The sequence below is a fragment of the Saccopteryx bilineata genome, chromosome 3, assembly GCF_036850765.1.
Source record: "Saccopteryx bilineata isolate mSacBil1 chromosome 3, mSacBil1_pri_phased_curated, whole genome shotgun sequence".
In the NCBI taxonomy this organism is placed as follows: Eukaryota; Metazoa; Chordata; class Mammalia; order Chiroptera; family Emballonuridae; genus Saccopteryx; species Saccopteryx bilineata.
The window spans coordinates 284758188-284780873 of record NC_089492.1 but is presented as its reverse complement, the minus strand read 5'-3'; the positions used below and the strand labels follow the sequence as shown (position 1 = coordinate 284780873).

Below are 22686 nucleotides of genomic sequence, written 5' to 3'. Positions count from 1 at the left end.
TTCTGGTTCTGCGAGTGAGAAAGCCGGCTCGGAGGAGGTCACTGACAGGGTTTAATAAGCCTGTGCTCTTTTTACCGTACCAGGATTTCTCAGCCTCAGCACTGTTGACGTTTTTTGGTCAGATAATTTCTTGTTGCAGGCGCTGTTCTGTGCATCGTGGGGCCTTTAGCAGCATCCCTGGCCTCTACCCACGAGGTGCCAGCAACACCCCCGACCCCCAGTTGTGTCAATCACAAATCCCTCCAGACGTTGCCATATGTCTCCGGGGCACAGAGTCACCCTTTGTTGAGAACCATGGGCCTACACTAGACTGCTCTCTTATAAGCATATTACTTTTTGCTTAAAAATATGATTAACTTTTGAGAATATCCATTGAATGTTTTATTATACCAATGTTGATAGTTTATTGACAGAGCTGTCAGTTTAGAAAATGCTTGAATACCATCTGCCAAACGAAGTGCTACCTTTGTAGGTTAATGAAATATCATGTTTCTCCTTTCCTCTTCTATCCTCTGCTCTCCTTTCTCGTAGATCTACAAAGGACTCGTCCTGTTTTACGGTCGTCCTCAACAACCTCCGCGTGTTTCTCATCTTTGACTGGCTGCTGTTAGTCCATGACTTTCTCCACACTCCCAGTGACATTAAGAAGCAAAACAATGCTACTCCTTCTCGCCACCGGAACTCCAGCAGCGAATCTGCTGTAGTTCCCAAAACGGTGAAGAGTGGAGTAGTTACCAGGCGGTCTTCCCTTCCTGTGTCCACGGAAAGACATTTGGAGGTCAAAGTCAATGTGACAGGTGAGCATGTGAACGTTAGGCTCACTATGTGTGTTGTAGGATAACTTTTCTGTTGCCTTTCATGTTTTTTGTTTTTTGGATTTTTTTTGTATTTTTATGAAGTTGGAAACAGGGAGGCAGTCAGACAGACTCCCGCATGCGCCCGACCGGGATCCACCCGGCATGCCCACCAGGGGGCGATGCTCTGCCCATCTGGGGCGTCGCTCTGCCGCAATCAGAGCCATTCTAGCGCCTGAGGCAGAGGCCACAGAGCCATCCTCAGCGCCCGGGCCAACTTTGCTCCAATGGAACCTTGGCTGCGGGAGGGGAAGAGAGAGACAGGGAGGAAGGAGAGGGGGAGGGGTGAAGAAGCAGATGAGCGCTTCTCCTGTGTGCCCTGCCGGGAATCGAACCTGGGACTCCTGCATGCCAGTCCGACGCTCTACCACTGAGCCAACAGGCCAGGGCACCTTTCATTTTTTTTTTTAAATTTATTTTTTACAGAGACAGAGATTGAGTCAGAGAGAGGGATAGACAGGGACAGACAGACAGAAACAGAGAGAGATGAGAAGCATCAATCATTAGTTTTTCATTGCGCATTGCAACACCTTAGTTTTTCATTGATTGCTTTCTCATACGTGCCTTGACCTCGGGCCTTCAGTAGACTGAGTAACCCCTTGCTGGAGCCAGCGACCTTGGGTTCAAGCTGGTGGGCTTTTGCTCAAACCAGATGAGCCTGCACTGAAGTTGGCGACCTCAGGGTCTCGAACCTGGGTCCTCTGCATCCCAGTCCGACGCTCTATGCACTGCGCCACCGCCTAGTCAGGCGCCTTTCATGAGCACTTACACACTTCAATGTTTTCTAGACCAGCAAGCATCCAGGTTCCTGAGCTCTGAGTTTAGGTGTGAGTGACCTGACCCATGGTGAAGGCTGCAGGGTCACTTGTCCCTCTCCTCTGCCCGTCTAGTGCACATTCCCAGCTTGGGTACCACCTGGGCTGTGGTGTTGTTCCCCAGTGTTAAATCTGGCTTCAATTTTCTATTTGATCTTTCGGGCCCCAGCAGATGTTGGGCAAATTTGGTATGTGAAAAATCTCAGTTTAGAAGGTAAATAAGTGAAGGGATTGTTTTCTCTTTACAAAAAGAACATTTTCCTTTACAAACGGGTTTATTAGTGGTTTTTGTTAACTAGCGAACTGTTGTAGTACATCTGTATGTATGTACATTGGTATGTAGTACCTCTCTATGTGTGTACATCTGTATGTCATGCATCTGTATGTAATAGTACATCTGTATGTAGTACATCTCGATGTATGTGTGTGTGTTTGTGTTGTTTGTGATATTCTCCATGAACTACTAAATAGATTGGAAGCAGCTGTCATTTTAAAATGAATTTAACTTTGAAAGATCAATCTATACATGATTTTTGATTAAAACACACAGTGTATAAGCGAAGTAAATTTGCCATACACAAATGTGTAGAAAACCAAAGGTACTAATTTCAGAAATCTCTAGATTGGTCTACATTCTTTGAAAACAACTCAAACACCTGCATAAATGATGTAGTGACTTATGCTCCCTGACCAACATCCGTGCCTGAATCTCCTGCCTGGGATTGTAAAGCAGGTCATCGGCTGGAGGAGGGATGATTCTCTGGGCTGAGTGTCTGTTATTCCTCCCAGGAGGCCTAGATTAACAGTGCCTTTTCGAGAGAGAACCTGCACACCAGTCACTTCTCTGCACAGTGCTCTGTCGGCTCAGCTGTGTGCGGCTGGGCATGGGGTCGTTCAGGGCGACAGTGAAGGAGAATGCCGCGGGCCTGGGGAACCACAGATCCTTCTGGTCAGCATCACCCTAGTGGACACGTGCTGCCTAGTTTTCGACAGCCCGGTGCTTCCCAGCTTCAGCCCGGTTAACGATGCTATCCTTCTCAGGTACGGAGTTTGTGGTTGTGGAGGACGTGTCCTGCTGTGACACCAATGCCATCATACTCAAAGGCACCACCGTGCTCACCTATAAGCCCCGATTTGTCGACCGCCCCTTTTCAGGAAGTTTGTTTGGCATCGAGGTAAGACATCAATGTGCTGATCAAACTGTAGCGTGTTTGGCTCCAGAGCAAAGCCGCTGGGAGGGAATTTCACCTCCTGAACGTTCACCAGGGGAAGAGCTCAGCGGAGCTGGAGGGCCCTTGCCCTCTTCCCTTCATTTCTCCTTCAGTCGACCAGCTCAGTCTAAGTGTGAGCCGAGTGTCGCAGCGTCGGGACGTGTACGTGCAGGGGGGCTGTGGCTCTTTCTCACACCCTCCCTTCTTTAGGAGGTTCCAGGGCACTCCCAGTCCCCATTGCCCTGTCAGGCTCCCTGGCCTCTAGGCCTGCAGGTCCAGGCGTTGGCACACCTGTAAAGGTAGGGAAGTGGTTCTCACTTCCCTTGCGTCCCCCTGCCCCACAGTGACTGCTTGTCCCTGTGAGGACTGAGGGCTGTGTGACCATGGACAGTTGGTTATAAAGTAATGATTTTGTGTATCAGCCTTTTAAGCCAATCTGATCTATAAAAGGGCAGCTGTGGAGAGTCACATATGACCGGAAGCAGCGGTCAGGCTGCGGCGGGCCCTGGTCGAATCTGGAGGAGAGAATGGCGTTGGAGTGGCCGCCGCAGCCTGAAGGCCGTGTTGTACGATTGGAGCAAAACTGCTGCGAGCCAGGCTTGTGGAGAGATGGGGCAATGAGGCAGATGATTATCTCTATCAAATGTTCTTAATCCGCGCTCTGGGCTAGCATTCCTCCGGGCACAGTGTTGCAGTGTTTGGTCAGGGTTACTCATAATTTCCTTCCCCTTGACGACTGAACTCTCCGTGCCCTGTTCTGTCCAGGGACACTGTTCAGAAGTTGAATGAGCAAAACTTATTTTCTCTGTCAGCTGCATATGGTACATTTTTTCCCCGGTCAGACATAGCCGACTAGAACCTGTGGAGATTTCACTTCTTGACCACCATTTCTCTCGCGGGAAGGGAGGATTTACGTGCTGGTGCGATGTGAGTGGATCGTGAAATTGCAATTCATCTGCTTCCCAAACCACCACAATACCCGCTTTGAAGGGAGATGCTCGGCGATTGATTAATGGGCTGTTAGGTACAATTGGGTTTTGTGTAGCAGAAGCCCCTGAAGAAAAAAGGAAAATGAAACTTTTCTGCTCCAGTGTCTTAGAAAAACTACATAGCAAAATATTTGAGATTCCTGGAAACTCCTTTCAGCCTTGTTTTTGAGGCAGCATAGTTGAATCTGAATTTTGAGACCTCATTGGTTTTAAGACATCATTGTGGGCAAATTTAAAAATAAAGCAATGAATTAATTTCAATATATCAAAGAACCATGGTGTCAAACATGTTTTTCAGGAGCACTAGAAAATGTCAAAAAAAACAAAAAAACAAAAAAAGGCCTGGGAGAAGGAGTAAGGAATGCTTCCCTCTCTGAACTCTTTCCTGCGTGCAAAATAATTTGTTCGTGGACTAAGAGTCCTCCCTTTTTTCTCTTCTGTCTTCCCATAAGTAAAACATACTTATTTTAAAATGTTTTTTTTATAGAACCTTTCAAACGTACGGAGGAAACAGAATAATGTAATGAACCTCTGTGTAGTTATTCTTCAGCTTCAGTAATTAATATCCTTATTTTCAACTATGAAAATAACAACTGTATTACATAAAATTGGGGGCAGGGAGGGAAAAACCACCTATCCCTCTGTACATAATCTCTATTGACATTTTGATGTGTTTCTTTTGGTAAAGTCATGGTGTAATAATTATTTCGATTGGGCTGCTTTTTCACATACCCTAAGTTGTGACTATCTCCCTACAGTTCTTATGTTTTGTTTTTTTTAAACTCTCACTTTTTTTTTTTTTTTTTCTTCTGAAGCTGGAAACGGGGAGAGACAGTCAGACAGACTCCCGCATGCGCCCGACCGGGATCCACCCGGCACGCCCACCAGGGGCGATGCTCTGCCCACCAGGGGGCGATGCTCTGCCCCTCCGGGGCGTCGCTCTGCGGCGACCAGAGCCACTCTAGCGCCTGGGGCAGAGGCCAAGGAGCCACCCCAGCGCCCGGGCCATCTTTGCTCCAACGGAGCCTTGGCTGCGGGAGGGGAAGAGAGAGACAGAGAGGAAGGAGGGGGTGGGGGGTGGAGAAGCAAATGGGTGCTTCTCCTGTGTGCCCTGGCCGGGAATCGAACCCGGGTCCCCTGCACACCAGGCCGACGCTCTACCGCTGAGCCAACCGGCCAGGGCCAAAACTCTCACTTTTAAATAGCTGCAGAATATTCCATTGAGTTGATATGCAATACTGAGTGATAAAACCTTGGCTGCTCTTGTTTTTATTAACTACTAAGGAATGGTTTGGTGAATTTTCCTATATTTTGGATTATTTCCTCAGGCTAGTTCCTAGAAAGAAGTAGGATTGTTGGGTTAGGATAAGCCCTCGGTTGGGCGTTGCCGACCTGCGTGCTCTTGGCGGTGCGTGGAGGACCAGCCTCACTCTCCACAATGTTTCAGCAGTTGTTCAGGTGTGGGGGTAATAGAGGGCCGGCAGCTTCTGATACCCTTTCTTTTTTCTGCCGATGGTTAGGCTCCTTCTAAATCAGACATTAATTCTCAACCACATTGCATTTCATTCTGTAGGTGTTTTCGTGCCGACTGGGAAATGAGCACGATACAGCTCTTTCCATCGTTGACCCGGTCCAGATTCAGGTGGAGCTGGTGGGCAATTCTTCCTATCAGAACAGTTCAGGACTGATGGACGCCTTCAACAGCGGGGATTTCCCCCCCGTCCTGGAGGTAATGATGGCAGCCTGTAGACACGTTATGCGCCCTCAGACTCTTTCCTGGGCTTGGACTGCTTATGCTCTCTGCTGGCCCAACAGCACTTAATTCCCTTCAGCAGCTACAAGTGAAAATGGCATTGTCTCTATCCTAAGACCTTGCTGTCTTGTGGAGGATCAGAGACCTTTTACTTGTCTGGTATACTCTTTAAGTTCTATAAACATTTACAGAAAGCAATACTCAGTGCAGGTAGGACTGCTGATTGTGAGCCGTGTCTGAGTGGAGGGGGAGGATAAACACGTGGGGAGGGAGAGCGTTCCACGCGAGGGGGCTGTGAAGTCAGGGGTGGCAGTGGCCTGGCAAACGTGGGATGGGGAAGGGTCTCACTGGAACCAGGAGGAGTGTAGGGAGCTGCGAGAATGGAGGGCGGGGCCAGGGAGGGTGGAGCCAGGCACAGAAGGCTTAAGAATTTGGTGTTTTATTTCTTGGGGAGAGGGGGAATGATTAATTATCACTTCATTTAGACCAAAAGAGCCAGAGAGAGAAAAGCCATTTTGATTTTCAGCCTTCAAAGAGATAATAAATAAATAAATAAATAAAGCCCCCTACCCAGACATTTGAACCCATTTTCACAGTGGATTGTGTTGGTGTCTATGGCTTTCTTTTTTTTTTTTTGTATTTTTCTGAAGCTGGAAACGGGGAGGCAGTCAGACAGACTCCCGCATGCGCCCGACCTGGATCCACCCGGCATGCCCACCAGGGGGCGATGCTCTGCCCATCCGGGGCGTCGCTCTGTCACGACCAGAGCCACTGTAGCGTCTGGGGCAGAGGCCAAGGGGCCATCCCCAGCGCCCGGGCCATCTTTTTGCTCCAATGGAGCCTCAGCTGCGGGAGGGGAAGAGAGAGACAGAGAGGAAGGAGAGGGGGAGGGGTGGAGAAGCAGATGGGCGCCTCTCCTGTGTGCCCTGGCCGGGAATCGAACCCGGGTCCCCTGCACGCCAGGCCGACGCTCTACCACTAAGCCAACCGGCCAGGGCCGGTGTCTATGGCTTTCAGTAGTCTCTGAGGAAGACTGGAATTTAGGAAGTATCGGTGTGGAATGTGATGCATTTAAGGTTCTGTTTTAATAAAGAAGAGATTATTTTGTTTGGTCATTTTGTTTCAGAGGTTTAAAAATTTAAGTAGATCAAAACAACATGGATTAACAAAATGTTGCTAATAGGCAATCCTGTCTCTCCTGCAGCCATTCTTGAATCCTCAGCTTTAAGGATTATGTAGTTGTATGAAAGTCACCCTATTGAAATATTAATTCTAGTAATTTTCCTAGCTTAGTCTTTTTAAAATCTTTTTTAAAAAGATTTTATTTCTCTATTTTAGAGGCGGGGGAGAAGGGGAGGAAGAGCAGGAAGCATCAACTCCCATATGTGCCTTGACCAGGCAAGCCCAGGGTTTCAAACTGGTGACCTTAGCATTCCAGGTCAACATTTTATCCACTGCGTCACCACAGGCCAGGCAGTATTTTTTACTTGGTGCCGTTTTGTGAACATTTGTCTTCATCATACCTCATGGCTATTTGTGCTTAATTTCTTGCTCTTTCCAGTCTTCCAAAAAAAAAAAGAGCAACTTAATGTAGTGTCTGGTAGACTTCTGAAAATTGAATGAAGAATTGTACTTGTAAGAGGTATAGATGCAAAACTAAATGCAGCTTTAAAAACTGCCATCTTTGCCTGACCAGGCGATGGCGCAGTGGATAGAGCGTCAGACTGGGATGCGGAGGACTCATGTTTGAGACCCCAAGGTTACCAGCTTGAGCGTGGGTTCATTGGGTTTGAGCAAGGCTCATCAGCTTGGACTCAAGGTCCCTGGCTCAAGCAAGGGGTCACTCGGTCTGCTGTAGCCCCCCAGTCAAGGCACATATGAGAAATCAATCAATGAACAACTAAGGAACTGCAACGAAGAATTGATGATTGATGTTTCTCATCTCTCTCCCTTCCTGTTTGTCTGTCCATATCTGTCCCTCTCTCTGACTCTATCTCTGCCACAAAAAAAACCCCCAAAACCTGCCACTTTTTACATTTTGATAGATTCACTTACAAGCCCTGGATATCAGACTCTCCTATAATGATGTTCAGCTGTTTCTCGCCATTGCTAAGTCCATCCCTGCGCAAGCTAACACTGCAGTGCCCGACGCGGGGGCCCCGGAAGCGGGCTCTGTCCGCAGCGGTGGAGAGGAAGCCAGAGAAGGGACGAGACACGCCTTAGATCCTGTCTTGGGTAGGTGTTTAACTATAAAACCCACTCAGTCTTCCTAATAACTCTCCTTCTTTTTAACTTTTAAGAGTTTCTTTTACACAATTTAATTGTTCAGAGTATAATTGTATGTCATTAAGTATAATTGTGAGCCTAAATATGCCTCTCTAAATTTAAAATTTTTTTAAAGTTAACACCCTAAACCAAATGCTGTTGCCTGTACTATATTTCCTCTTACAGTTTCTTCTGGAGTTATATGGCTGATGCTCAGGTTTGGTATTAAACTTTGAGTTTTCCTCCAAAGTTATGTCAGTAATGCTGAGTTTCAGTTTTAAGCTTTTAAAAACACAATCAATGTACAGAAGAAGGCTTCTAAAATTTGCAGGGTACACTTGATAAAAGTCTTCAATTAGGAGTTCATTTTGACCCAGAGAAATGAAATGTTATAGTCACCAGTTTCTGAATGTCTTTTCTATTTTCTTAGTCTATGAAGTAATTGACATAAAGTTATTAATAAAAATCATATACTCTTTTGCTCTAGAGTTACAGCTGGCCAGACTGCAGGAGCTGGGATTCAGCTTGGATGATTGTCGCAAAGCTCTTCTGGTGTGTCAAGGTAATATGAATAAGTATTTCCGTTATGTCTCAGTACTATGCTTCTTTTCCATTTCCTGCCTAAGTCCCACAAAGTAGCTGAGAGAACCAGAGTGTGTTTTGGAGACCCTCCCTGGCTTTCTGTGCACCAGTGTAATGAGCAGCGGTGTTTTATAGTGGACAAGACCATGGGCTCCGGAGCCGACTGCCTGGCTCAGATCCTTACTCCGCCCCTCACCGGCTGCTTACAGTGATTTGGACAAGCTAGTTCCCCTCTCTGTACCAGTGATTCTGTATCTGCAAAATGGGAATAAGAGGACTTCCTTTGGAGGTTTGATATAAGTAAGTCGGTGTATGCAGAGCACTTAAGAAAGGTGCCAGGGCCTGACCAGGCGGTGGCGCAGTGGATACAGCGTCGGACTAGAATGCGGAGGACCCAGGTTTGAGACCCCGAGGTCACCAGCTTGAGCGCGAGCTCATCTGGTTTAAGCAAAAGCTCACCATCTTGAGCCCAGGGTCGCTGGCTCGAGCAAGGGATTACTCGGTCTGCTGAAGGCCCGTGGTCAAGGCACATATGAGAGGGCAATCAATGAACAACTAAGGTGTTGCAATGCGCAACGAAAGACTGGTGAGTGATGCTTCTCATCTCTCCGTTCCTGTCTGTCTGTCTGCCTGTCTATCCCTCTCTCTCTCTCTGTCTCAAAAAAATAAAAATAAAAATAAAAATAGAAAGGTGCCAGGCACACAGCAAATGCTTTAGAGATGCCAGCCATTGTTACCCTGGTCGTGGTGATGGTGGCGATACTGATAGTCATGGCCATTAGTGAGTTTCTGTGTGCCCAGCCCTGTGGTTTCTTGTTGAACCCTCCAAGCCCTTGGAGGTAGCCATTATTACCTCCCCTTGTGATGAGGAAACTGGCTAAGTAAAACTTGTCTAAGGTCAGCTGTTAGTGAGGGCTGAGATGAATGGTTTGAGGGCAAGGCTGCCCGTGTGATTTCCACGGTATCTCCCTTCCCACCTCCAGCTGTGCCACCTTCCTCTTTCAAAACAGAGAGACTACAGAAGCTGTATTCCATCCCATTCTTTATCCTGATGTGAGTGCTCTCTTTCCACTTCTCTCTGTGCTACATATATGTATATATACACATACATACACTCATATAGTTGTGTTCAGGGAGCTGTTATTTAAAAGTTGTATGTTATAGATAAGAGTGCAGTGGTTACCAGGGGGAGGGGAAAGGAGGAGAGGGAGGGAGTGGTGGGAGAGGAGGGGCTTAAAGAAAACCAAATGAAGGGTGACGGAGGACAGTTTGACTTTGGGTGATAGGTATACAACATAATCGAATGTCAAAATGATTTGAAAATGTTTTCTCTAAATCTATGTGCTCTAGTTGACCAATGTCACCCCGTTAAAATTAGTTCACTATAAAAAAAAGTTGTTTGTTACTCGCGTGCAATTCTCATTGCCTTCTGTTCTCAAGGAGTTTGTGATTGATCGAGAAGACCATGTATGTGCAAAGTAAGACCTTTGAGAACAGTTACAAAATGCATTTCAGTATATGGAAAACTACATAGTGAAGATTAAGGGCCAAGAGGCACCCACAGTGGGTTCTGTTTTTCTCTTCTTGCCTCTCCTTCAGCAGATGACATAGTAGCAGAAGGGGGGCTTTCCAGAGGTATTTTGAGCCAGAACATAAAAGGTGTAGTGAATTGAGTGGAAGATGTACAACAAAGAGGACCTTGTTTGCTTTAAAGCAGAATTCCTATTATTATGCCGGTTTTTCTTTTTTATGTCTGAGAAGACATCTGAGTCAAGGTTCCCTTGGGTCCCAAGGTTCCAGCAGGTCCCTTTCTCCGTGGCTCTGGGAGTTGCTTGAGCAGCTGTGGGAACCAGTCGAACTGCTCATCTTTTCATTTCTTTAAAGGCCAGTTGAAAAAGGCAGCAAGTTGGTTGTTTAAGAATGCCGAACCCCTGAAGTCTCTTTCCCTGGCCTCTACCGGCCGAGAGAGCCAGGGGGCCCCGCCAGCTCCGCTGATGTCGGGCGTGGAGATTAAAGCCGAGAGCGTGTGCGTCTGCTTCATCGACGACTGCATGGACTGTGACGTCCCTCTGGCTGAGCTCACCTTCTCCCGTGAGTCTTTCCCTGGTGTTCGGCTGTGCCTCGAAGACTTTGGTGCTTGCCAAATTATTTGGAACCTTTTGTTATTCATGCTCTCCTCTCCTGAGTGATATGGATGAATATTGAGATAATGGTTTTACATATGTTTTTCATTATTTGTATTTTAAAGAAACTTGTATTTATTTGCCATATGTGGCCTTCAAGCCTGTGACTGGGGAGTAATTGAAATTGTCAGTGACAAAATTTCTGTTCTATTAACAACTCTAGCTGAATAATTCCTCATCTCTCTATCTTATTTATCTTTCTACGCATCTGAATATGGTGGTGATTGTAGTATTATTAAAGGCATTTAAAATATAAGCTCAGAAAAGAAGGCTTCTACTCTATATAGCTTTTGAAAATTAAAAAAACAACACCAGCCTCATTAGAGAGCTTGCCTCAGAGTCCCCTTCGTAGGGCCAGGAGGCAGGGAAGCCGTCACTGGAGGGTTGTCTGCGGTCGCACTAGGAGTCCATAGGAATGTGTTATCCTAAGCCGCATGGTTATAAACTGTTCCACGGAGCTGCTGGGGAGAAGACAGGAACATCTATCTCCCTGCTGTTTATTTTTTGTATTTTTCCGAAGTTAGAAGCAGGGAGGCAGACAGATTCGCATGCGCCTGATTGGGATCCACCCGGCATGCCCACCAGGGGGCGATGCTCTGGCCATCTGGGCCGTTGCTCTGTTGTGGCCAGAGCCATTCTAGCAACTGAGGTGGAGGCCATGGAGCCGTCCTCGGCTCCTGGGCCAACTTTGCTCCAATGGAGCCTTGACTGTGGGAGGGGAAGAGAGAGACAGAGAGGAAGGAGAGGGAGAAGGGTGGAGAAGCAGATGGGCACTTCTCCTGTGTGCCCTGGCTGGGAATCAGACCCAGGACTTCCACATACCGGGCTGACACTCTACCACTGAGCCAACTGGCCAGGGCCTCTCTGCTGTTTACTTTTAATTTTCCATTGTATTGATCTTGGTAGCCTCTATTCTTTTCAAAGAAAACTGGCTCTGAGGATTTAACTTGACCTTTTCCACATTGCGGAAGCATTCCTCTCCCAGTGCTCTGGCACAGCAGGGGCTCGGGATTCAGATGAGCAACTGGGAGTCAGGCTGTTTGCATGAGTAGCTTTTCAGCAGACATCCCTATTTCTTATTTTTCTGTGGTCATCTGAACCTATATTTATCAGGACATGACTACTTCTATCACTGTCCCTTCTTCTAAAACACTCAGGTAGAAATACGTTTATGTCCCACAGGCTTCAGATACACCTGGGAGCTGGAGGTAGGAATGCAGGGAGACAAAAGAGGCATTTGCCCCCAAACTCAGTAATTAAGAGAAATAATATCTTAATGCAATATTTTTAAAAATGAGAAATCATGTAAAGAAATTAATGATGAACAAAATATCAAATTAATGTGTTTCCTTATGAGGTCATCAGTATTAAACGTCACTCACATCTCTTTAATGGGCTTTGTCTGCTAAAGAAAGTTCTGGTTGTTCCTGCCCCGGCGCTGTGCCACAGTAAGATTTGCTGTCGTTGCAGGTCTGAATTTTCTCCAGCATGTCAGAGCCAGCCCGGAAGGCCATGCCCACTTCACCCTTTCTGGAGATTATTACAACCGTGCTCTGTCAGGTCAGTTCAAGCATATGTTATTGTGGGATTTAAAAAATAACACAAATACTTGCTTGGGTCTATTTCTGCATAAACTCTCCGTGAGGAAATGGAGTGGGGCAGGGCAGGGCAGGGCAAGATTAAAAACAAGTGACTGCATAATCACAAAAGATGGAGAGTTTTCCTTTTTCTAAAAACATACCTGATATGTTTCAACCGAATTACCTAAAAAGACTATTTTATTTATTTTTTTGTATTTTTCTTAAGTAAGACATGGGGAGGCAGAGAGACAGACTGTGCCTGACTGGGATCTACCTGGCATGCCCACCGGGGGCGATACTCTGTCCATCTGGGGCCATAGCTCCATTGCAGCCGAGGCCATGGAGCCATCCTCAGCGCCCGGGCCAACTTTACTCCAGTGGAGCCTTGGCTGTGGGAGGGGAAGAGAGAGACAGAGAGGAAGGAAAGGGGGAAGGGTGGAGAAGCAGATGGTGCTTCTCCTGTGTGCCATGATTGGGAATCGAACCCAGGACTTCTACATGCCGGGCCAGCAGGCCCTGTGAGCAGCTGAACTTCAAGGGACATTTATGCCCATAATCATCACCTTAAATTTCAAGCCTCCTCACTCCCTCCTGAACTTGTTGGTTTTATTAGAAGGGTACCGAGTCAGTGACAATGTCTAATTTGCCGTACCTCCTCCCTGAAGTTAAACAGTTAAGCAGAGCAAGCTCTTCTTCCCGAGCTATAAAACCTGCATCCTCTGTGAGGCACTTGCCAGGTTCTTTCCTTCCGTCGGAAGGCTGAGGCGTGGGCCTCTGCGCGTTGGCGCTTAGGAGCCGCCTGTACCAGGGCCGAGCAGTTTGAGCGCGGATGCACTTTTACTTCAGTGAGAGTTGGTGCCTGCGGACACAGTGACCCCATGGTGCTGTGCCGTCCACGCTCAGACGGGATGTGTGTGTGTTCCCCTTGACTTCAGTAGAATGCGAAGCCTCAATCTGTTGTGCTACTGGGGATGGTTCTAGAGCACGTTCCGTTTAATTTTGTATCCATTCACATTTTCCCTTTCTGTTCTGGAAATTACTCGGGAGTAGCAATCTCATTTCCTAATTGTTCAAAATGTTTAACTTTAGAATAATGGCCCTAGTCTTGCTGCTTGAGAGAAACTCTTACAGGGCATATGTAGGTGTTTTTCTGAGAATCTTTTTTTTTTTTTTCAGAGCTAATACTGCTTTTACAGTTGTATGGACACAGGTCACTAAGTACTAGTATACCTATGTTATGCTGCGTATTGGATTGGATTGGTATTAGTAAAATCACTTATCTATAAAAAAATCACTCATCTATGGCTGATTGAGTATATTTAGAAAACTGTTAAAAATTTACTGGCCTTGAAAAGTATCACAGTGAGATACCATTTTTCTCCCCCTACAGACTGGCAAAATGATTGGTGACAATATGAGCCATAAAACTCTTTATTTCCTGCTACGAGAATTGTAAATTGGTACAGCCGCTTTGGAAAGTAATGTGGCATGACCTGGTCAGGTTGAGTGTAAGCGCATCGGCAGCCCAGGGTCATGCTGCCTCTAGGTCTGCACTCGGAGAGCCTCCTGCCCGTGTGTCCTAGGAAGTGAGCACAAGTCAGCCGCCTGATAGCAATAAAACCAGAATCGTGACTGTGTTGGCAGTAGAACAGATAAATTATGGAATATTCCTAGATGGCTTCTAATTTGTGGTGAAATAAATGTATCACTGCTCCAGGCATCAATCTGAGTGAATCTCAAAGACGTGTTGTTGTTGAGTTTGCAAAAGAATGTATACAGTGGATTCTATTCTGTTGGCTCTCCAATAGGACAAACTAATCAATATGTTCTTAAGAAATGCATACTTGTGTGGTCAAACTATAAGAAGAGCAAGGAAATGATTAAAAATCCAAGCTCATGGTTACTGGGAGTCGGATGGAGAGGGTTGGTGGGAAGGGGACTGAGATGGGGCAGTGGCCCTTGGGCGTCAGAGGCCCTTGTTTCCTAGTTCTTAAGTCTGAATAGTAATTTTCCAGTTCTTAAAGCTGAATAGTGGGTCCAAGAGCTTTGCAATAATTTTATTCTTTAAACTATGCATGTATGTTTTTTATAAAGCCTTTTGTACTTACGACATTTTAAGTTAAAAAATTTGAAAAACTTGACGAATATCATATATAGTATATTTCTTTAACCAGTGGATTCATGACCTGAGCAGAGAATCGAATTTAATAGTTTCTTCTGCCACTGTTACTATTTTTCCATCCAAAGTCTGAGGCTCCTGTTTCTTCTTGAGAGGATCAAAAATGTGCTCTCCTGCTCTTTAAGGGAAGAGGGCACATCTCCCTTCCCTGGAAGACCATGGTCGTCCCCTCGATCCCCTGGAAGACCATCGCCGTCCCCTCCCTCCCTTGGAAGACCATGGCCATGTCCTCCCTCCCCTGGAAGACCATGGTCGTCCCCTCCCTCCCCTGGAAGACCATCGCCGTCCCCTCCCTCCCCTGGAAGACCATGGTTGTCCCCTTCCTCCCTCCCCTGGAAGACCATCGCCGTCCCCTCCCTCCCCTGGAAGACCATCGCCGTCCCCTCCCTCCCCTGGAAGGCCATTGCCATCCCCTCCCTCCCCTGGAAAACCATGGTTGTCCCCTTCCTCCCTCCTCTGGAAGACCATCGCCGTCCCCTCCCTCCCCTGGAAGACCTTGGTTGTCCCCTTCCTCCCTCCCCTGGAAGACCATGGCCATGTCCTCCCATCCCTGGAAGAGAGGCATATCTGTAGGGTGACCTATAGCTAAAGATGGTGTTTTCATTGTGAAATTAAATTGGAAATAGAAAGCTATTAAGCTATAGTTTGTCCTTGCTGAGCATTTGTGAACAGTGTTCTCCCATAAACTCTTGATATCTGCTGAACAGATGTCTTATTTCCTGTGTTCTTTCAGGCTGGGAGCCATTTATTGAGCCCTGGCCATGCACTGTATCCTGGCAACAACAGGCCGCTAGTCGTCTTCATCCTCCTCGACTGAAGTTGGAAGCCAAGGCCAAAACCCGTTTGGACATCAATATCACTTCAGTACTAATTGGTGAGTGGAAAGTTGTCTTTAGAGATTGGTACTTTTCTGTACATAAATCCCTTGACTGGAAGACCATTAATCTTGGTTTAGCATATACTTGGATTCAAAGAAGACATCACTTATGCATCATGGCTGCCTTCCTGAAAAACCCTAACCTAATCTCTTGATTCTTCTCAACCCATTGCTCCGGAGTGGGCATTTCAAATTAGTGCCTATTCAGATGATCAATAAGAGCTTAGACTGCTTGGGAAACATAAATGTCTATGATGGAATCTTCTTCTTCATCCTGCTTGGTCACTGGGGTTTAGAAGTGCCTTTAGATTCACTTCTCTCAGGCAATTCACTGAATAATTCTTAAAAGGTGTGATTTTGACCTCATCTTTATCGCAGGATAAGTTGTCTGTACTGGTTCTCATCAAGTATCATGTTAACCTGATTCGGAAGAATCATTTTGTTAAAGGGTTGCTGAGCTAATGGTGTATGTTCTGAAAGTTTCTTTGACAGCTTGGAAATGCACATTGCTGGATTTGATGTGAGTCAGAACCACTCTCTGCTGGTATTTATATCATCTAAAAGATGGATAACATTATCATACAACTTACACTCGCTGTCGGAATTACTGATCTAACAATCTGATTTTTGGTGATACTGTAGATATAGCTGAATGATAACACGTACTGTTACAAATCTGTGAACTTTCTTCAGTGTGTGTGTTAGAGTGGAGCGCTTAGAGTACTCACTGGATTATTTTATATCAGTAAGATGGAGAGAATGTATAGTGAAATAAGGCCATGAGTGTATTGATCCCCAGAATCTGAAACTATTGTTTTACATGATCAGATTTCATTCATTAATTTTCCTGGATAGTAATATTACCTATGTAATAGTAAATTGGCTCATGATCTTCCTATATGGTACTGTATTATTTTGACTCCTGTGTTATTTCTCATATAATCTGTTCAGATTTTTATGGTTTAGATAAAGTTTGGGGTACTCTTTGAAAAGCTATAATAAATAAGAGGTTACCTCAAAACAAAAGAGTTCATTGATATTTCTGATGAACAGCTATTTATTTTAAAGATATGTTCCAAAAGGCATTCTTATTAGTGGTAAAACTGTTTATTTAAGATTTTCATTTCCTTGTTCCTAATACTGTATTGAAACCCAGAAACATTGCTGTGACCTCTTAGTGTTTAAGTAAATCTCATTTGTATAGCTAAATATTGGAACTGAAAACCAGAAACTAGTCATTCTTATTTCAGAAAGTATAAACCTTAATTAGTATGAAGGTCTTTGTCCGGGTGCGGTACATCGTGATTATTTTGTTAACCTGCTCTCTCCATTATTATTCTCCTTTCAAAGGGCTGAAACTAGGCTGGAGAATTCTCAGCTGGATTTCAGCCTCTTGTATTTGGTGGTTTTTTTAACAGCCTCCAAACTGGTCTTTTTGTCTCTAAACCCTGTCTCTTAGCATGAGATTCCACACTGTACACACACGAAGTCACTCTCTTTTGTCCACTTCTTTGCTCTGCCCTTACCCCAATATATTGTGCCCAAGTCACACCAAAGTATTTAGTGTTCCCTGAGCGCGCCATGTCCTTTCGCGTCTTGATGTCTTTGTGTATGCTACTCTCTCTGCCTGGGGTGTCCCTGCGCCCCTAATCCCATCGGTAAACTGTAATCTCGACTCATTCTCTAAGGCTCAGAACAAAGGCTCCTTTCCCAGGATCCCCATGTGTACTCCCCCGCTGCTGCCAAAGCAGAATAAATCTTCCCCTGTTCTAAGCTCTCATACAATTTTATTTTTATCTTTGTTTTAGCTCCACTCCATTGTGGTATCGTTCTGTGGTAATGGTTGTTGTGTTAACATTAATTTCTTCCAGTGGAGTAGGAGATCCTCCAGGGGACAGACTTGCTCAGCATCTAGTATTCTGCCTAGCGTGTAGTGAGGCTTTCAGTAAAAGCTTGTTCTGCTGAATTCACATTATCTGACTTGAACTTTCAGTGTTTTCTGCTTCTGTTTTTAATGTCTTTGGGGGGCTTTTTTCTAGACCAGTATGTGAGTACCAAGGAATCGTGGATGGCAGATTACTGTAAACAGGACAAGGACGTAGACTCAGCCACCTCAGAGGACTGGATGGGCTCTTCAGTGGATCCTCCATGCTTTGGACAAAGTAAGATTCTTCTCTACAATGGCTAACTAAATCATTGTTGGCCTGTAGAGCCATGTTTCATTGGGAAATCCAAAATCATTTTCGATGGAAAAACCAACAGGAAGCTCTAATTTCTATCGTTCGGGTTTAGTCTTTGTGAGAGATATTTTTCTGGCACAAAACACTCAACTTTTAATCTGAGCTCCAAATTCACCTTTGTGGGACAGAAGGGGTCTATAATATACAGTTCCTAAATTCTGGTCACATTGCACATGGACTGGTGCACCTGATGTATTGAGCTCAGCCATTGCTCATTTTGTGTTTTACTTGGCCAAACATTCCCAGTGATTGAACTTTTAGACTGGATTTTTAAAAAGATTTTCAGTCTTCTAAAAGATTGGATATATTCTTGAAGAGAGAGAGGGCAGGATATCCCATGTGGAAAAAATTGTTAGAAGGGGTGAGCTCTATTGTTCATAAAGAATAAAAGAACTGAATACCCAGCCTCTTGAAGAAAGAGGAGTCAGTATGTTCTCTGTTAACGATGTTTTCTCTCCTTATTTAATGCTTTACCATGGAGCTCTGATTTCCTCAGAGCCGGGGAGATTGTGATGGCCAACTGCATGGCTCTTAGTTGTTCCACACGCCATTATCATTCAAATTCAACTCAGCCCTGGCTCTTTCAGTGTGGTTTCTTTGGGGAGTCTTGGCTGGACTTCACATAGCTCATGAATACTTAAATATTCCATCTGGTCTGCAAACGTGTCACGAAAGATGGATTTCCGTAGTGTATGAAGTATTTGAACTGGTTTGTCCCTCCTCGGGGTGTATAGGTGGACTTTCTCTCTGCCTCTGACTTCTAGAAGGAGGGACAGGGAAACGTCAGCCGTGCTTGCTCTCTGTATTCCCAGGCTGTGGCTTCTGGGTCTGCAGGTCACTGCCTAGAAGCCAGGGCTCTCCAGATATCATCAGCTTCAACTTGGGCTCCTCCTCTAACCTTCCCAATTTGTGTGTCAAGAGAATGAAACATAGAGTTCTGCCCAGAAGACTCGAAATAATCTTTGTAATATGCCCTGTGCATAGGGGCTGTGTGTTTCTAAAACCATGCATGCACGTAAACACTAGGAAGGCCTGATCTTTAGGATCCCAAGGAGGAATTTTAATTTGTCCCTCCCCTCCCCTCCCCTCCCCTCCCCTCCTCCCCTCCCCTCCCCTCCCCTCCCTCCCCTCCCCTCCCCTCCCCTCCCCTCCCCTCCCCTCCCCTGCCCTCCCCTGCCCTCCCCTCCCTTCCCCTCCCCCACCTTTTAAAAAAGTTATCCCTTTCTTTAAAGTGAATAAAGCCACCATATCTATATATGTTAAATGTCTCTGCTAAATTGAAGCTGGATTTTATTTACTTAAATTTTTATGTTTCCTCAGTCTTAGAAAGGTCTAGTATTTCTTTTTAATTAGACATTCAACTGAATATAGCTAAATTTTCAAACCTTGTTTCGTATCAGAAATTCCTGGGTGGTAGCAGATCAAATGAGACTGTATTCTTTTAATAGACCTACTAACATAACTGTTGGACATTTGTGCCAAAAGTCAGTCAGTTTGAACCTTGTTGAACTGACCACAGACTTTCAGGCCTTATTCATGAATATTTGGTCACATTTCCCCAAAATTTGTACATTTTATTCAGGCGCAGCTTCAACGGGAGCCCTTGGAATAAAGATTCTTAATGGGAGATTCAGCCTAAGGGAGCTGGTGATCTCTCACTGTTTCTTTAGGCCCCCTGTCAGGCCCCGTCCCAGCTCTGAGGGGTCACTGAGGGGCGTGGCCTGGGGTTGCATGGTGCTTGCTGTCTGTCTAATGTACTCTGTCTGTGCTTCTGCTTTGAAGGTGAGTCTTCTTATTCACTATGTTTATTCTTGCCCTCTAACTTTGTCTCTCCTGTCTACCAGGCCTTCCCCTTGTCTACCTTAGAACTAGGAGTACAGCCAGTCTGACTAACCTAGAGCACCAGATCTATGCTAGAGGTACAGTACAGCCAAGCGAGGGCTTGCTTTCCTTTCCTCTTGTAAGAACTGCCTTGTACATCAATTCTCTGTGAATGGGAACTGAGGGGGGCGCACCCCGTTTAGAGTACTTTGGTTTAGTGGCAGAAAAGCGATTTCCAGCTAATGAACAGAGCGACACCTTGTATCTGAAGGATTCTGATTCCTGTGCTGTCTCCTGCATTCACTTGAACCCTCGGTGGAAATGTATCAAGTCCACAGTGTGTGATGCAGAAATACCGAGCGTCCCGTCCCTTAGTAGTTTCTCATTCTGAAAGACAAGTGAATGGGAGAAAACCAGCCTCCACCAAGTGGTGCTGCCTGTTTATAGCCCACTCTGAACATTGAGCTAGCGATGTGAGGGGCTGTATGGAAGAGGAACTTGAATGGTCAGGAGTAGAGCTAAGACAGTATTTCCCTTAGACGCAAATCCTAGCTTCTTTAGCTATGACTTGAGCTGTTTAGGAGGTAGAACAGAAAATGCCCTTTATTTCTATTTCTGTTCTTTCCAGTTCCTTGAGAATTTGACAGGTCAGTAGATAAGATAGAAACACCACAAATATTCAGGAATTGGAATCCCAGGATATGCACATCTTCATTTGTAGAGGGACTGCGTGTAATTGGAATGATTTATGTATGTACTTGGCTAACAGCAGGCCTTGCTTGGGCCATGACTTTTGTTTAAAACAAAACAAAACAAAACAAAACAAAAGGCCATTTGAGCTTCCTCTACCAGGATTCCAGAACAGAGATATTACTACACTGGACAGTACGAGGGTTTTTTTTCTGGAAGGATTTACTGAGGTGGATGTTTAGGGGTGGCTCATAAAGGTTTGTGGATTTGTACCCTAAGCTTTTCTATGTCTGTTATTTAATCTTTCAGATTAAGCAGAGTATTTTTCCTGTTTAGCTGATGAGGACGGGGGTGGGGGGGGGGCTCAGAGAGACGAAGTAATTGGCCTCATTTACATGACCAGCTAGTAGCAGGCCTGGGGCGTTAATCTACTTGTCATGATTTACAAAGCAGGTCCTCTCTGACAGGCGGTGCTGCTTGTGTAGCATGAAAGCCTGCACTGTGTGTAGTGGTCAGATCCCTCAGTGAAACAGGTCCAGAGGGGTGGAAACCTCCTCGGCTGGAGCCATTTGAAGCCGAAGCTGGCGTGAGACGCTCCAGGTTCTCTGAGCCCGTGGAGAAATTAGGTCTGGTCACCGGGGGCAGGTTCTCTGAGGCCACCAGGGAACCCCGTTCTCTTTGATGAACTTGGGAACTTTGTTCTCTGGGGCTGTGCCAAAGGCCAGTGCGTAGCTGATGGGGACCCCAGTGCAGGAGGCGTCAGCCTTGTCCCCGGTGCTGGGTTTGGACCTGTGAGCACTCCGTGTATTTTTTATCGGAGAAGCTGGTTGCTGCGGTCTCCGCTGGCGTGTGTCATCCAAACAAGAAGCCTGGGGACCCGGGCGCTGTGCCTTCCCAGGCTGTTTCGTCCCCGAGTAATATACTTGTGAGTCTCTTTATGTGGATTCCTGGCACTTTATTCTGTATTACGGTGTGATCAAAGCCATTTGCCACCTGTTCTTTTACAGTCTAATTTGCGAATGGAACCGTACAGTCTGGCTCGCAGGGGGACATGAAAGCACAGCTGGCTTCCTGTCCTGCGGGTCCGACTCCCGCCATAGAGCAGCCCCCTCACCGCGCTCTGAGTGGCGCTGCCTTGCAAGGTCCCCGATAAGTGCTGTTTACCCTGCAGACGGCTCTTAAAGTTTTTACTCCCCCTCCGCTCTTGTCAGCAGCCTCACAGCTACTCTGATTTGCTCCTTGATGCACTAAAGTATTATTATTTTTTTAAAGCAAAACTTGGGAACTCAGGGCAGGAGGAGGAGAAATGGGTTATGTTCTAGGGACAGATTCTCTTTGCAAGTGTTTGGGGGTGTTGCTGCAGACTGAGCACAGAACTGTGGGACCACGCTATGGACTGCTCATATATTCCCCACGCTGCCACGTCTCAGACCCCCCAGCTGTGGTCGTTGCCAGAGGCGAGCTTGCCTTAGCCTGATCGCTGGTTTTACAGTGTTCTCGGTACTGACTGCTGTAGACTTGAAGGGATTAAAAAGGGAACGGAGGGAAGTACCGATTCCCGCTGCGGTGCTGCCCACGCCTCACTCCGGGCGAGCAGGGCTGGCTCCCTCGCAGTCTGCCTTGTTCAGCTGCCAGGAAACACGTGGGCCTGGAAGATGAATTTAATTTTGCTGTGGTGCCCTTAGTCAGCAGTCACAGTCACCTCTAGATGTCATTTTCTCCACAGCTGCAGGCCATGTGGGTCCCAGTCCTGCTCGGGCTGTCTGTGCTCTAAAGCGGTGCACAGTGAGACTGGCTGTGCCCCCTTCCTTGCTAGTGTGCGTGCAGCGGGAGCATGGTGGCTGCAGCCCGGGGCCCAGCACTGGGCTGCTGCCACCCTTGTGTTCCCTCTGCCCCCTCCTCCTTTCTTTCTGTGGCCAGTAGAGGAGACTCAGGCCCTCAGTCAGAGGAGCCGACGCCCCTCCGAGGTCAGTGTCTGTCCTGTGCCACACACCAGGACGGGCAGGGTGCAGGCAGCCAGGTCCAAGGTGGCCGGCCAGGCACTGGGCAGCCTTTGTTGGCTACTGGCCATGTGGTCTCTCACTACTCTAATTTTTTTTATAGTATCTGTTGTCAGGTCAACTCTTTCTAGAATCTGGTTACATATAGTCTTGTATTGGCCAGTCTGTCTTTCCAGTTTCCCTGACTAGAAGCTGTTTGGTGAAAAGACTCCCAATTTTATGCTCCCTTTGTAGTCTCCGTGCCTTACAGCTGACAACAGTGATGTCTGTGTCAGAGAATGAGCTAAAAGTTTCATTTAAAACTTTGGGATAGTATATTTCTGATGTTCCAGGGAGGAAAAAAAACCCATTGTTAGTATAAAAGAAAAGGAAAGAATGTTTTTATTTTGTTATGATATGAATAATACGACTGAAGTGTAACTTTTACATAAAGGGAGGCTTTGTTAAAGTACAGGCGCTTTGATCAGTTTAATCAAGTAGATGTGATACATCTTGCTACAGCTTGGGTTAGAGTAGGTGAGATGCCTTCTGCTGAGATGAGGCCCATAAGAATTATGGGGGAATCGGGTCCCGGGACTGGCACACATCACGGCCGATTGTCAGGGAGGACTAGTTGTACTGTCAACACAGCTGTGGTGGTTCCTTCT

The 22686-nt window shown here is 46.2% G+C and overlaps 1 protein-coding gene across 5 annotated transcripts in view; it reads left to right on the top strand.

The window, feature by feature from the left end:
• Window positions 1–22686, top strand: part of VPS13D (vacuolar protein sorting 13 homolog D) — a 242546-nt gene that overhangs the window by 73245 nt on the left and 146615 nt on the right. For 3 of the 5 annotated variants that reach the window (XM_066270403.1, XM_066270408.1, XM_066270407.1), the window contains 10 exons: window positions 532–797; window positions 2711–2844; window positions 5443–5598; window positions 7668–7857; window positions 8375–8449; window positions 10354–10560; window positions 12123–12212; window positions 15145–15285; window positions 17328–17450; window positions 19373–19447. In XM_066270403.1, the coding sequence (XP_066126500.1) occupies window positions 532–797; window positions 2711–2844; window positions 5443–5598; window positions 7668–7857; window positions 8375–8449; window positions 10354–10560; window positions 12123–12212; window positions 15145–15285; window positions 17328–17450; window positions 19373–19447 (1457 nt within the window). The remainder of the gene's footprint in view (window positions 1–531; window positions 798–2710; window positions 2845–5442; window positions 5599–7667; window positions 7858–8374; window positions 8450–10353; window positions 10561–12122; window positions 12213–15144; window positions 15286–17327; window positions 17451–19372; window positions 19448–22686) is intronic. The other 2 variants (XM_066270406.1, XM_066270404.1) reach the window with 1 other exon arrangement.